Raw genomic sequence first — 13,425 nt, forward strand, 5'->3', positions numbered from 1 at the left:
AAACTTCCCTCTTAGAACTACTTTTGCTGCATCCCATAGGTTTTGGGTCGTCATGTTTTCATTGTCATTTGTTTCTAGGTATTTTTTGATTTCCTCTTTGATTTCTTCAGTGATCTCTTGGTTATTTAGTAGTGTCTTGTTTAGCCTCCATGTGTTTATATTTTTTATAGATATTTTTCCTGTAATTGATATCTAGTCTCATAGCACTGTGGTTGGAAAAGATATTTGATATGATTTCAATTTTCTTAAATTTATCAGGGCTTGATTTGTGACCCAAGATATGATCTATCCTGGAGAATGTTCCATGAGCACTTGAGGAGAAAGTGTATTCTCTTGTGTTTGGATGGAATGTCCTATAAATATCAATTAAGTCCATCTTGTTTAATGTATCATTCAAATCTTGTGTTTCCTTATTTTTCATTTTGGATGATCTGTCCATTGGTGAAAGTGGGGTGGTAAAGTCCCCTGCTATGATTGTGTTACCGTTGATTTCCCCGTTTATGGCTGTTAGCATTTGCCTTATGTATTGAGGTGCTCCTATGTTGGGTGCATCAATATTTACAAATGTTATATCTTCCTTTTTGATTGATTACTTGATCTTTATGTAGTGTCCTTCTTTGTCTCTTTTAATAGTCTTTATTTTAAAGTGTATTTTGTCTGATATGAGACTTGCTACTCCAGCTTTCTTTTGATTTCCATTTGCATGGAATATCATTTTCCATCCCCTCACTTTCAGTCTGTATGTGTCCCTAGGTCTGAATTGGGTCTCTTGTAGACAGCATATATACCGGTCTTGTTTTTGTATCCATTCAGCCAGTCTGTGTCTTTTGGTGGGAGCATTTAATCCATTTACATTTAAGGTAGGTAAATGTAAATGGATTAAATGTATGTACATCGACATGTATGTACATCAACATGTACATTGACATGTATGTTCCTATTACCATTTTCTTAATTGTTTTGGGTTTGTTATTGTAGGTCTTTTCCTTCTCTTCTGTTTCCTGCCTAGAGAAGTTCCTTTATCATTTGTTGTAAACCTGGTTTGGTGGTGCTGAATTCTCTTGGCTTTTGCTTGTCTGTAAGGGTTTTAATTTCTCCATCGAATCTGAATGAGATCCTTGCTGGTTAGAGTATTCTTGGTTGTAGGTTGTTCCCTTTCATCCCTTTCAATATGTCCTGCCAGTCCCTTCTGGCTTGCAGAGATTCTGCTGAAAGATCAGCTGTTAACCTTATGGGCATTCCCTTGTATGTTATTTGTTGTTTTTTCCCTTGCTGCTTTTAATCTTTTACGTTGTATTTAATTTTTGATAGTTTGAATAATATGTGTCTTGGTATGTTTCTCCTTGGATTTATCCTGTATGGGACTCTGCACTTCCTGGACTTGATTAACTATTTCCTTTCCCATATTAGGGAAGTTTTCAACTATAATCTCTTCAAATATTTGAAGAAAGTCCCTTTCTCTCTCTCTTCCTCTTCTGGGACCCCTATAATTCGAATGTTGGTGGGTTTAATGTTGTCCCAGAGGTCTCTAAGACTGTCCTCAATTCTTTTCATTCTTTTTTCTTTATTCTGCTCTGTGGTAGTTATTTCCACTATTTTATCTTCCAGTCACTTATCCGTTCTTCTGCCTCAGTTATTCTGCTACTGATTCCTTCTAGAGAATTTTTAATTTCATTTATTGTGTTGTTCATTATTGTTTGTTTGCTCTTTAGTTTTTCTAGGTCCTTGTTAAACGTTTCTTGTATTTTCTCCATTCTATTTCCAAGATTTTGGATCATCTTTACTATCATTACTCTGAATTCTTTTTCAGGTAGACTTCCTATTTCCTCTTCATTTGTTTGGTCTGCTAGGTTTTTACCTTGCTCCTTCATCTGCTATGTGTTTCTCTGTCTCCTCATTTTGCTTAATTTACTGTGTTTGGGGTCTTCTTTTCTCAGGCTGCAGGTTCGTAGTTCCTGTTGTTTTTGGTGTGTGCCCCCTGTGGCTAAGGTTGGTTCAGTGGGTTGTGTAGGCTTCCTGGTGGAGGGGACTCGTGCCTGTGTCCTGGTGAATGAGGCTGTATCTTGTCTTTCTGGTGGGCAGGACTGCGGCCGGTGTTGTGTTTTGGGGTGTCTGTGACCTTATTATGATTTTAGGCAGCCTCTCTGCTAATGGGTGGGGTTGTGTTCCTGTCTTGCTAGTAGTTTGGCATAGGGTGTCCAGCACTGTAGCTTGCTGGTCGTTGAGTGGAGCTGGGTCTTAGCATTGACATGGAGATCTCTGCGAGAGCTTTCACTGTTTGATTTTACATGGAACCGGGAGGTCTCTTGTGGACGAATGTCCTGAACTCGGCTCTTCCACCTCAGAGGCTCAGGCCTGACACCCAGCCAGAGCACCAAGACCCTGTCAGCCACATGGTATCTAGAAAAACGTCTGGGAGAAACCACAGCAGGGCTAGCTGCTTAGCAGTTGCAGCTGTAACAGGAAGCTTATTCCTCCCTATGAATGGCGCAAGTTGTCCTGCAGGTGCAAGGGTGCCTCCTTGGTCCTAAGGAAACTAACTTCTTTTCACCCTCACTGTGGACTAGGTGCCGACATTGTGTCATTATATTTGTTTTTAATTAAATTAATTTTAAAAGCAAATTCTCAAGCATATATATAAAGTTCTTTTTTTCCAGATTCCAAGTGGCTTATGAAATCAAAATGCTACCTTGTCTTCCTAAAAATGATTCACCAAAAATAAATAAATAAATAAATAAATGTTTAAAAAAAGAATTCTAGACCTAAGGAAACATGATGGAAGGAGCAATTGATTCTAGAAGTCAAGAGAGTAATATATTGAGAATTAGGAAGGCTTTATGGGGAAAGCACTACTGGTGGACTTTGAAAGGTATAAAACTCCCCTTTTACATTTGAAGAGGGGTCTATGCAGGGGGTGGATGTTGGGTGGGACCAGATGAGCAAAGCACAGAGGAGAAAAAATCCAAGGTATATCTGTTTCTGCTTTTGGTTTTTAAATAAATTTATTTATATTTTATTTATTTATTTTTGGCTGTGTTGGGTCTTCGTGGCCGCGTGCAGGCTTTCTCTAGTTGAAGAGAGCGGGGGCTACTCTTTGTTGCAGTGCACAGGCTTCTCGTTGCAGTGGCTTCTCGTTGTGGCGCATGGGCTCTAGGCATGTGGGCTCAGTAGCTGTGGCCCGTGGGCTCTAGAGCGCAGGCTCAGTAGTTGTGGTGCAAGGGCTTAGTAGCTCCGCGGCATGTGGGATCTTCCTGGACCAGGGATGGAAGCCATGTCCCCTGCATTGGCAGGCGGACTCTTAACCACTGCACCACCAGGGAAGCCCCTCCAAGGTATATTTGGGGGCTAAGTTTTCTATAGCTGAAGTTTTCTATAGCTGAGATTTGACTTACGCATTTTGTTCTCCATGTTTGTAGTTGTTTTGGTTGTATATTGCTTCCTGATAAACTTTACAGTCAAACATAATGTCTTTAAAACAACACTTTATTATTTCGCAGTTCTGGGGATTATAGGAGGGCCACCTGGACACTTCTCCACGTGGTGTTGGCTGGGATTAGCTCTTCACATAGTTTCTCATCATCCTCTCATTGTTCAGTGGTTTAGCCTGAGGTTCTTTACATGCCAGCAGGGACCCAAGAGACTGAAGCAGGCTGTCCTCTTAAGGTCTACACAAAGAGTCAGCCTAGAAACACATCTGCTGCATTTGATTGGTCAAAGCAAAGCAGAAGGCCAGCCCAGATACTAGAAAACAAACTCCACCTTGATGGGAGGAGCTGAAAATATTGTGGCCATGATTTCCAACCTGCCACAATAGCTTACCAAGTTAACTATAAAATTAAAATTGACCAAGTTGGTAAAATTCCAGATTCTGACTTCTGTCCCATACTTTTGCCCTAGAAATTTACTGCAGGATAGGAAGTAAACAGAGATACCAAGGAAAAGCATGCACATGGCCTTCATCGGTTTTCTTTAACATTTATTTTTCCTCTTTTTTTGTTTACGCCATGTGGCACATGGGATCTTAGCTCCCCAACCAGGGATTGAACCCACAACCCCTGCAGTGGAAGCGCAGAGTCCCAACCACTGGACCGCCAGGGAAGTTCCCTTCATCAGTTTTCAAGCTGTGTATTTTAAAGCCTATTAGTGACATTTGACTTAAGTACCTAGTCAGTTAACTAGCACACACATTTTCTAATCAGTTAACTAGCGCACACGTTTCTTGCCTGCTAAAGCCTACACTCCTGGCTTCTCTGAAAACTAGGGCATATAGTAGTGTCAGTAATTAAGTGCAAGGATTTTGTAACAGGAGCTAGGTTTAAATTCTGGCTTTGCTACTTTGTGTGACTTAAAATTATGTAAAGTCTGTATTCCTCAGATTCATCCATAAAACGGGGATGTCCATCTGGCAAAGTTTTTGTGAAGATTAAGAAAGATAATGTATTCAGAGATTAGCAGAAGGCCTGGCACTTGGTAAGCATTCAGCAAGGTTAGTAATTCTTATTAAATAGGCCAGTCTGCATGAAGGTGTATTGATGCCTTAAGATTTGCATATGACTCTTGCAAAGGGGGGCACCTGGCATTAGGGACTTCACTAACACTCTTAAAACAGTGAAGCCACCCCAAGAAGTTTTTGGGCTATAGCTTTCTAAATTTTCTTGAGTGCCTTTCCTGACTTTTTTTTGGGTACCTATAAATTTCCTCTTGGCTTGCTTTGCTGCCCCCTTCTGACAGAATGGGGAAGAGTTCCATGATGTCCCACCTCTACAGCCACTGAAACTGCTAAAAGCTATCAGTGTCAAAGAATCCAACTTTCAAAAGCCTTTGGCCGTAAATTCAAGTGAATTCACATGAAAGCAAAGTCTAAATGTAAAATTTCTACGTATAAATTTTACTTTATTTCTGTTACATGGAAATCGATATTGACAGATGAAATAATATTAAAATTGATCAATCCATTTTCAATCTTTAGATTGAAAAGATGCCAAGAATACCTTGTTATTCTGAATGGCAATAGTAAATTTCCTATAAACTTCATTTGACCTTTCTGAAACAATAAAATGTGTACATATATAATTTTAATTTAAAAAATCTTTTTCTAGGGAATTCCCTGGTGGTTAGGACTCAGTGCTTTCACTCTGGAGGCCCGCGGTCAGTCCCTGGCCGGGGAACTAAGATCCTGCAAGCCACAAGGCGCAGTGTGGTCAGAAAAAGAAATAAAAATGGTTTTCTAATGTTAATCTCAGCTAATCTCTACATATTTCAAATTACACAATATATGTAGTGTGCCCAGATTGGTATTTAAAATTTTTTGCATAGAAGCTGCAGTGAAAATGTTATTGTGTAATTAATTCAAATACAATGAGAAATGCTAAATACTTAGATTTTATATTTAATACAGTAAATTATTTAATGCTTTCTCACATTTTAGTTTTAGAAAGTATTGGAAATATTCTAACAGGTTTACATATAAGTTGATAAAGCTAAAATTTAAAAACTACAATACTTTAAAATATCACAGATATATTGTACATTTGTGTACTTACTATAAACTTAATCCTACTAAAAATTTTTTCAGTCAGGAAAACAATGTTTTAAGGAGAAATTTAGAATTACTTTTCTGTTTAATGTTTGGCTATTTGGGTATAAATCTGTAGTAGCTGAAGAGTACGTTCTTGCTGAAATGTTGGCAAGAGAGTTAAGTCACAAATACTATTACATTAAATCACGATTATAGTACATAGGCCATCTTATCTCTAAAAAATGAAAAATGGCTGCAATCTTTGGAATTCCCTTCCCCCACTAACACTAACTCAACAAAGCCCAGATTTGTTGTAGTTTAAAACACTGAGAGACATCTTCTTGAGCTACCCAAGCATAGCTGCTTTTCACTGATTAAATTGCTCACGATATAACTGGTCATCTGCATATCATGCAAGATTTGTGCACCTTAAAGACAAATAGCGGGGGAAACAGACTGCAGCAAATCTGTTAAGAAAATACAGTTTATATTCAAAACTAGAGCTACTTTTAGCACAATATATTGAATGGATATGTGCCAAAATTTTTGTTAAAGTTTTCTCAATTCTCCATCTGCCAGAATTGAAAATATGAGCTTCTGGCATTTAAGAGCTGTGTAACAAAGATCCAAAATTGGAAAAAAGAGTATTAAAAAACTGAAATTAATTCACATCTGATTATTTAGAAAGCTATTAAATGTGAATGTGAACTTTTGATATCTAAAATAATATCTCTAAAAGCAGGCAATTAGGAGACATCTGTGTAAGAAAACAAAAACAGCAAAAACTTTTCCAAAACTAGCACAACAGTGATTTAATTAAATTTAATTCTATATTTAGGCTTAAAATAGAATGACTTCACAGATTGCAATCAAGACCACCAAAAATGTACTTCAACAAAAGTATTATAATCAGAACACATTTTAAGACTAAATATACTTAAGATGTCATTCTTCACTTGAATTTCTCTCAAAAGCTTCAGATTGCAAATTGCATTATTTTTATTGCTTCCCTTCTCATTTAGCACAGAATCGTCTCTTTTTAGCTCAACTATGTGCCCATTAATAGACAAATGAATAAAGAAGATGTGGCGTATACATACGATGAATATATATTACTCAGCCATGAAAAAGAATGAAAATTTGCCATTTGCAACAACATGCATGGAACTAGAGTGTATTATGCTAAGTCAGACAGAGAAAAACAAATCCTGTACGATTTCACTTATATGTGGAATCTAAAAAACAAAACAAACAAACAAACCTAACAAAACAGAAACAGATTCATAGAACAAACTGGTGGTTGCCAGAGGTAAAGGGGGTGGGGGGATGAGTGAAATCGGTGGAGATTAAGAGGTACAAACTTCCAGTTATAAATGAGTCACAGGGATGTCATGTACAGCACAGGGAATACAGTTCAATAATATTGTAGTAACTTTGTGTGATTACATATGGTAACTAGACTTATCGTGGTGACAATTTTGTAATGTATAAAAATATTGGATCACTATGTTGTACACCTGAAACTAATATAATATTGTAAGTCAATTATACTTCACTTAAAAATTGACACAGGCCATGGCGTTATAAAATGTTTTAAACAATAAAATAAAAAGAAGAATTTCATAGTTTCAGCTATTTGAAGTGACCACAGGGGTTTCGGACATACAGTTAATGTAAATTTGCTCAAGTAAAAACTTAACCACATGTCCTACGAGGCTGTTACCTAAGAGGAAGTCACTTAGCTAATGACTGAGCCTAGCTCAGCACTGACATATGACTATGGCTTTACTGCTCTGTTTACCAATATTAGGAGAAAATGTCCATAAAGTGAAAAATACTAGAGTAAAAAATACTATTTATGAAAAATTGCTTCCAAAAGAAAGGTAACTGATAGTGTTAGGATGGAAAAGGAAAGATTAAAGGTCTTTGTAGCATTAGCTGTAAGGGAGAGGATTTGGATAAAGTGGCAGGATAAATTTGCCAGTGGTTTATCTCAGATACAAATGACCTTATTATACGCTTTATATAGAAAAATAAAAATGAGTAACTTTATCGAGTGTTCTAGGCAATATAAAAATCACTGGGAGAAAGCTAAAGGTGGAAAAAGGCAGAATTTAAAATATTATAAAGATAGGCAATGGAACAGAAAGAAAAAAATCTAGTAATTGACTCAGATCAATGAATATATAACATATGACAAGACTATTTACTGGAGGAAGGACATTAACTGGTGATTCATAAAAGGAGAAAGAAATCTACCTCACACTCTATACAAAAAAATTAATTCTGTAGCTTTAGATAAAAACATAACATAAGAATATAAAAAATAAAGCTTCTAGAAAACTAAAGAATATCTTTATGATCGTGGGGTCGGCAAAGATTTCTAAAAGAGGACACCAAAAAGGAGTTAATTATAAAAGATTGATAAATTGGATTTAATTAAATTCAATTAAAACAAAAACAAACAAAAACACACCATTAGTAGAGTTAAAAGGCAAAGCACAGGCAAACCCACTTGGAATATATAAATGATTCCAACAAATCAATAAGAAAAAGACAAACAACTAAATAGAAAACCAGGTGCAAAGTTGCCGGATGATAGGATATCTGCATACTCAGCTTTAGTAGATACTGCCAAACAGTATCTGCTTGAGACTTGAACAGGTCCTTCACAAAAATGAATATCCACCTGGTCATAATAAGCACATGAGAATGTGCTCAACCTCATTAGTCAGGAGGGAAATATGTTAACAATCAGAACCACCACTTTGGAAAATTGTTTGGCAATATCTACAAAGCTGAATATATATATGCATACTCTTATAATCCAAAAATTGCACTCCTGGATATATACCCAACAGATTCATATATATAAGTGAACCAAAACATATTTTAAAATGTTTGTAGCAACAAAATTTGTAATTTTCCCAAGCCAAAAACAATCCAGATGTCTATTAGTAGCAGAATGAACAAACTGTGGTATATTCATACAATGCAAAACTCTAGCAATGAAAAACGAACAAGCAACTGCTACACATATAATAATGAACAAATCTTAGAAGCCCAGGGGGAAGCTTCTCAGTGGCTGGTCCTGTTCTGCTGCTTGACCTAGGGGTGGTCACACTCAGAGGAGCGTATACTTTGTGGCGGTTAATATGCTTTTTGCACCCTTCTGAATACATGTATACTTCAGTGAAGGAGTTCCAAAGCAACTCCTTCCCAAGAAAAAAATCTTTACAAATTATTTTAGTGCCATATTATACAAATCACAAAGTGTATGGAGACTAAATTTTTTTTCAGTTATACTTTATTTCAGTTTAAATTTTATTAAGAAAATGATATGCTATAGAGGTGTTTGTGTCTTATGACTGTCAAGGGTCCACTGTATTCACATTTTTTGAACAAATATATGAGAAAAATGTGAAATTCTAAGACCACTGAGCTTTATAAATTTTTCAACATGAAATCATAGTATTATTTTCTCTTCCACAACAATCCTCTTTCTATTCATATATGATTACTTTATCTCACTTTAGTCTCATAATTTCTTCCCTCTTTTATATGCAGAGGGAAAATACAGATGTCTATCAGCTTTGATCCATGATGTCAAAGTTCATACTTGGTACTTACGGAAAGGGCCTCTGCTCCAGTGCAGGATGGGAAGAAACCAGTTCCCTTTTCCCAACTGCACCTCTGTTTGGTGTTTTCCTGGCATCCCAGTAGGCAACAATGAGAAGGCTAAGAAGGATGCCTAGGCCTGACTCCAGGATAAGTATTTAGAACTGCAAAAGCCATGTTTCTGCAGAAGGTGCTCCCTATTCTATAATTAAGAAATTAAACCCCATTCACACTCATGACTTAAAGACTGAGCTGGGAGGAAGGTGGATATTAAGTCTAATTTCCCACAAAAGAGGAATGAAAGGGCTTCCCTGGTGGCGCAGTGGTTGAGAATCCGCCTGCCGATGCAGGGAACATGGGTTCGTGCCCCGGTCCGGGAAGATCCCACATGCCGCGGAGCGGCTGGGCCCGTGAGCCATGGCCGCTGAGCCTGCGCGTCCGGAGCCTGTGCTCCGCAACGGGAGAGGCCACGGCAGTGAGAGGCCCACGTACCACAAAAAAAAAAAAAAAGAAGAGGAATGAAAAACCAAAACAAGTAGGCACTGTAAAATTGTTTTTGTCTTTTTAATGGCAGGTCAAATATCCTGAAACATACATATATTTTGATAGTCTTCTAATCCCAGTTGAGTTCAAATATTAAAGTAACACACACGAGCTAAGAGAATTCAATATTGTTCCAAGGCACTTACTGAATCTCCATGACTAGATGAAAACAAGGACAATTAGGATGGACAATTAGACAGTATATAATATAAAAATAACTTTTTGCTTACAATTTACAAAATGTATTATTATTATTACAATCTTTGATCTCTGATAACCTGTAATGCTGGCTGCATGAATCCAGCAATTTTAAAATTCAGAAACTATTTTCTAAAACTTCAGGGCAAATAATTTACAAATAAGGTACACAAAGATTTAGACCATGCAGAAATTTCTTACATCTTCTGTTAATAATATTTTATGACTGTAACTTTATCAAATTATATACCTACTTGCCCTGTACATATACAAAATAATGCATACATGATAAAACATTAGCAAAAGAGTAGTCCTTAAACTCAATTTATCATAAAAGTATTACTATATTAACATGTCTACAAGCAGCGTGTAACAGGGTTAAGAGACATTAAGGCAATAATACTTGAAGTTACAAAATAAACCGTATGTAATACTTTTTCCTAAGTGTAATAATATAAGGCAGGTAGATGGTCCCAGCAAAAAACACTAAGGTAACAATCTACGCTGCTGTTAGTCCCACATTTTTAAGATGGAATACTATAAATCTGGCTTTCAGTGGCACTTGAATTTTCCAGTATAATTTAAAGTGTCTTTTAGTTCCCTGAATCATGTCCATTCTGAAGGTGGATCTCTTGGTCCTTTGGGTTTTCCACAGCGATTACCAAAACCTATAATCAAAATACCACAATAATTCTCTAGTGTTCAGAAATATTTTTACACTATTAAGCTCATGTCTGTAGACATTCTGATTTTCTGGAACAAATAAATTTCCATATGGAAATTTAGAACTTAAACTAAACAAATCTCTACAAACACAAACCAACTCTTAATTTGTTCTGGGTAGTTGAAAATAATTGCTTCTTTTATAAAAATAAAATCAATTCTATCAAAATGTAAGAAAAACAGCTAAGATATTTTAGTCTTTCCAACTCAAAAGAAAGATTTGTTTACATACTGCAGTTTTTTATATTTTAGTGTTTAACCTCAGTATGAAACAGAATAAATTAGTTCATTTGTTTCATAATTAATTCCAAGCAACTTCGACAGTACATGTTTTATTCTTGGCAAGTGCCATTTAAGAACCTGAATAAATCATAACACAAAGATAAACTTTGCCTGAAGTAAATTCTGGAATGATGGCAAATAACTTTTTTTCATTCTTGCCAGCATTAACTACACAATTACAGTTTTAAAATTATCTAATAAACAAATTACCAATCTCTGTGGCTTCTGTTGGACTTTCTGATATTTGATCTTTCTTGTTACTGAGAGTAGGTGGACATTCTGTACAAGTCTCTGTATGAATACCTCGTGCTGGATGATCTAAAATGCAAATCACAGCCACTGTTAGTCATAATCATGTGTAGCATCATAGGTAGAAGAATCCTCTAATTGTTTTAATGTGGGCAGTTAGTTAAAAGAGCAAGTTTTTTCTTGAGCATCATAATTTTAGAGGCCCAGATAAATATAAATGCAAGGGTAATGAACACAGGAAATTATATTAGGTGTTCTTGCAGGCACCTAGAAATCTGCAGCGAGTACTTCTGCTGGGTGATGATTCTCTTTATGCTCCTACTTTAACTGCAACTGAAAATGCCTTTATATGGAAATCAATGGCAAACAAGTTCATAGTTTATTAATGGACTTAATATTTGTGCTTAAAAGTAGTAATTCTTTTCTTTTAAGATTTAGCATTGCTTAAATTTTAGTTAGTTTACTTATTTAACTGCCAATGCATAAGATTAGTAACAAAAGAAATCAACTACGATGATTCAGGCATTCTTTCACCACCTTCATCACATCCCCTACACCCCCTGTAAGGAACTTTTCTGGAAACTTGGAATACAAGTCAAATAACAGACAATCCTTGTCCTCAGGTGCTTATAGTATAGACAGGGGTCGGCAAACGTTTTCTGTAAAGGGCTAGAGAATAGTTTAGGCTTTGCAAGCCACATACGGTCTCTGTCGCACATTTCTTCACTGATTTTTGTTCCCTTGTTTTTATTTTTAAACAACTCTTTAAAATGTAAAAATAATTCGTTCAGCTCAAGGGCAGAATAAGAAAACAAGTCACGGGCAGGATTAGGACTGTGGCATACAGTTTGCTAACCCCTGGTCTAGTAGGAGGGACAGACAAGTACATTACTTATTATAGTAGTGTGATATGGTTTATAATAAACGGGGACAGAAAGGAGAGGCATGTAGACGAAACTAGTGGCGGAGAGGTATTCAGGGTTGGCTTCTATGAGGAGATGATGATTTAGACTAAAAGCCTCAATTTTCTCAATGAAGTATAGGGTCTACTACTGAGTAAGAGTTAGTGGGATTCATGAAGAAAATAAAGATTTGGAAAATTCAGAGGAAATAAAAAGGGTACAAACTAGAACATGTAAGATAACCAAGCAATGCTGAGGGCTCAACTGTGGATCAGTCCTAGAACTGTATGCTCAATCTGTAAAACAGCCAAGTTCCCCAGCAGTATTCAGTAATCCTGAGGGATAAAGTAAAATGGTATGGGAATTAGGGGCAAGAAAGTTAAGGATAACTGTGAGTGTGACTAGAGTGATGGATGATGGTATCTAGATTGAATAGAAAAGGAAGAGAAACCAGAAAGGAGTTAACAGATACTAAGAAAATAAAAGACCCAGGGATCTAGCCATAGCAGCAGTAGTAATATAGATAATAGTAACAGCATTGCTACCATTTCAGTGCCTACCATGTGCCAGGCACTGTCTAATACTCTCCGTATATGATTTAATTTAATTAAATAAATCTTCGCAACAGTCCTCTAGGGTAGGTTACTACTATTATCTGCATTTCACAGAGAAGAAAACTGAAGCCTAGAAAGATTAGGTAACTTGCCCCAACCCAAAGAGTAAGTAAAATGGCAAAAATGGGACTCCAATCCAGGTGGGCTTGATGCTAAAGCTTCTGCTCTTTTCCTTATAATATGTTGCTGCAGAAAAGTAAACAGAGTAATAAAGAGTTTATGAGATGGAATGGAGCCCCATTAGGCAAAGATCCAGAAAGAGAGCAGCTGAAGCAGAATGGAGGGTATGGGCAGAGGTGATAGATAAATTGAGGGAACTGTATAAGCTAGGATGTTTGATAAGCTGCTTACATAGTTACTGATTTAAAAGAATTAACAATAACTTGACCTATTTTACTACGATCATAAAAGTAATGTAGGAGAAAACTTTTCCAGCTTGGCACTATAACACGGGGTTGAGCTAACATAATCTTACTAGCCCTCACAAATGTACAAGTCCTAAAAGGGAAGATTTCCAAAACAACTGATTTTTAGGCACCCAATTCAATCATCTAGGTTAATTTGGGGCATTTATTCAAATCATTGTCAGATCTAGATTCTAGGTGTTTTTATAAACAACAGAAATAAAATACAGAAAAATATTTTTAAATATTTTTATTTCCCATCAGCCTGTTAACTACTGATAATAAATGCTGTTATCCTCCTGATCAATAATAATATCTGGTATAATAACAAATAATATTTGTTATATATATATATAAAACGAATATATATATAT

At 36.2% G+C, this 13,425-nt stretch overlaps 1 protein-coding gene and 1 long non-coding RNA gene across 28 annotated transcripts in view; one reads left to right on the forward strand and one right to left on the reverse strand.

The window, feature by feature from the left end:
• LOC102980705 (uncharacterized) overlaps positions 1-13,425 on the forward strand; it is a 131,653-nt gene that overhangs the window by 40,040 nt on the left and 78,188 nt on the right. For 8 of the 25 annotated variants that reach the window (XR_008617440.1, XR_008617445.1, XR_008617431.1 and 5 more), the window contains one exon: positions 4,376-4,486. The exons of 9 other annotated variants lie outside the window; for them this stretch is intronic. This is a non-coding gene — a long non-coding RNA (uncharacterized lncRNA). 8 more of the 25 variants (XR_008617433.1, XR_008617435.1, XR_008617442.1 and 5 more) reach the window with 4 other exon arrangements.
• PTPN12 (protein tyrosine phosphatase non-receptor type 12) overlaps positions 10,233-13,425 on the reverse strand; it is an 86,881-nt gene continuing 83,688 nt past the window's right edge. For 2 of the 3 annotated variants that reach the window (XM_028490151.2, XM_028490152.2), the window contains 2 exons: positions 11,093-11,200; positions 10,238-10,545 (listed from right to left, as the gene is read on the reverse strand). In XM_028490151.2, the coding sequence (XP_028345952.1) occupies positions 10,484-10,545; positions 11,093-11,200 (170 nt within the window). In that variant the 3' untranslated portion in view covers positions 10,238-10,483. Of the gene's footprint in view, positions 10,546-11,092; positions 11,201-13,425 lie in introns of all 3 variants that reach the window. The other variant, XM_024115942.3, reaches the window with a different exon arrangement.

The sequence above is a fragment of the Physeter macrocephalus genome, chromosome 5, assembly GCF_002837175.3.
Source record: "Physeter macrocephalus isolate SW-GA chromosome 5, ASM283717v5, whole genome shotgun sequence".
In the NCBI taxonomy this organism is placed as follows: domain Eukaryota; kingdom Metazoa; phylum Chordata; class Mammalia; order Artiodactyla; family Physeteridae; genus Physeter; species Physeter macrocephalus.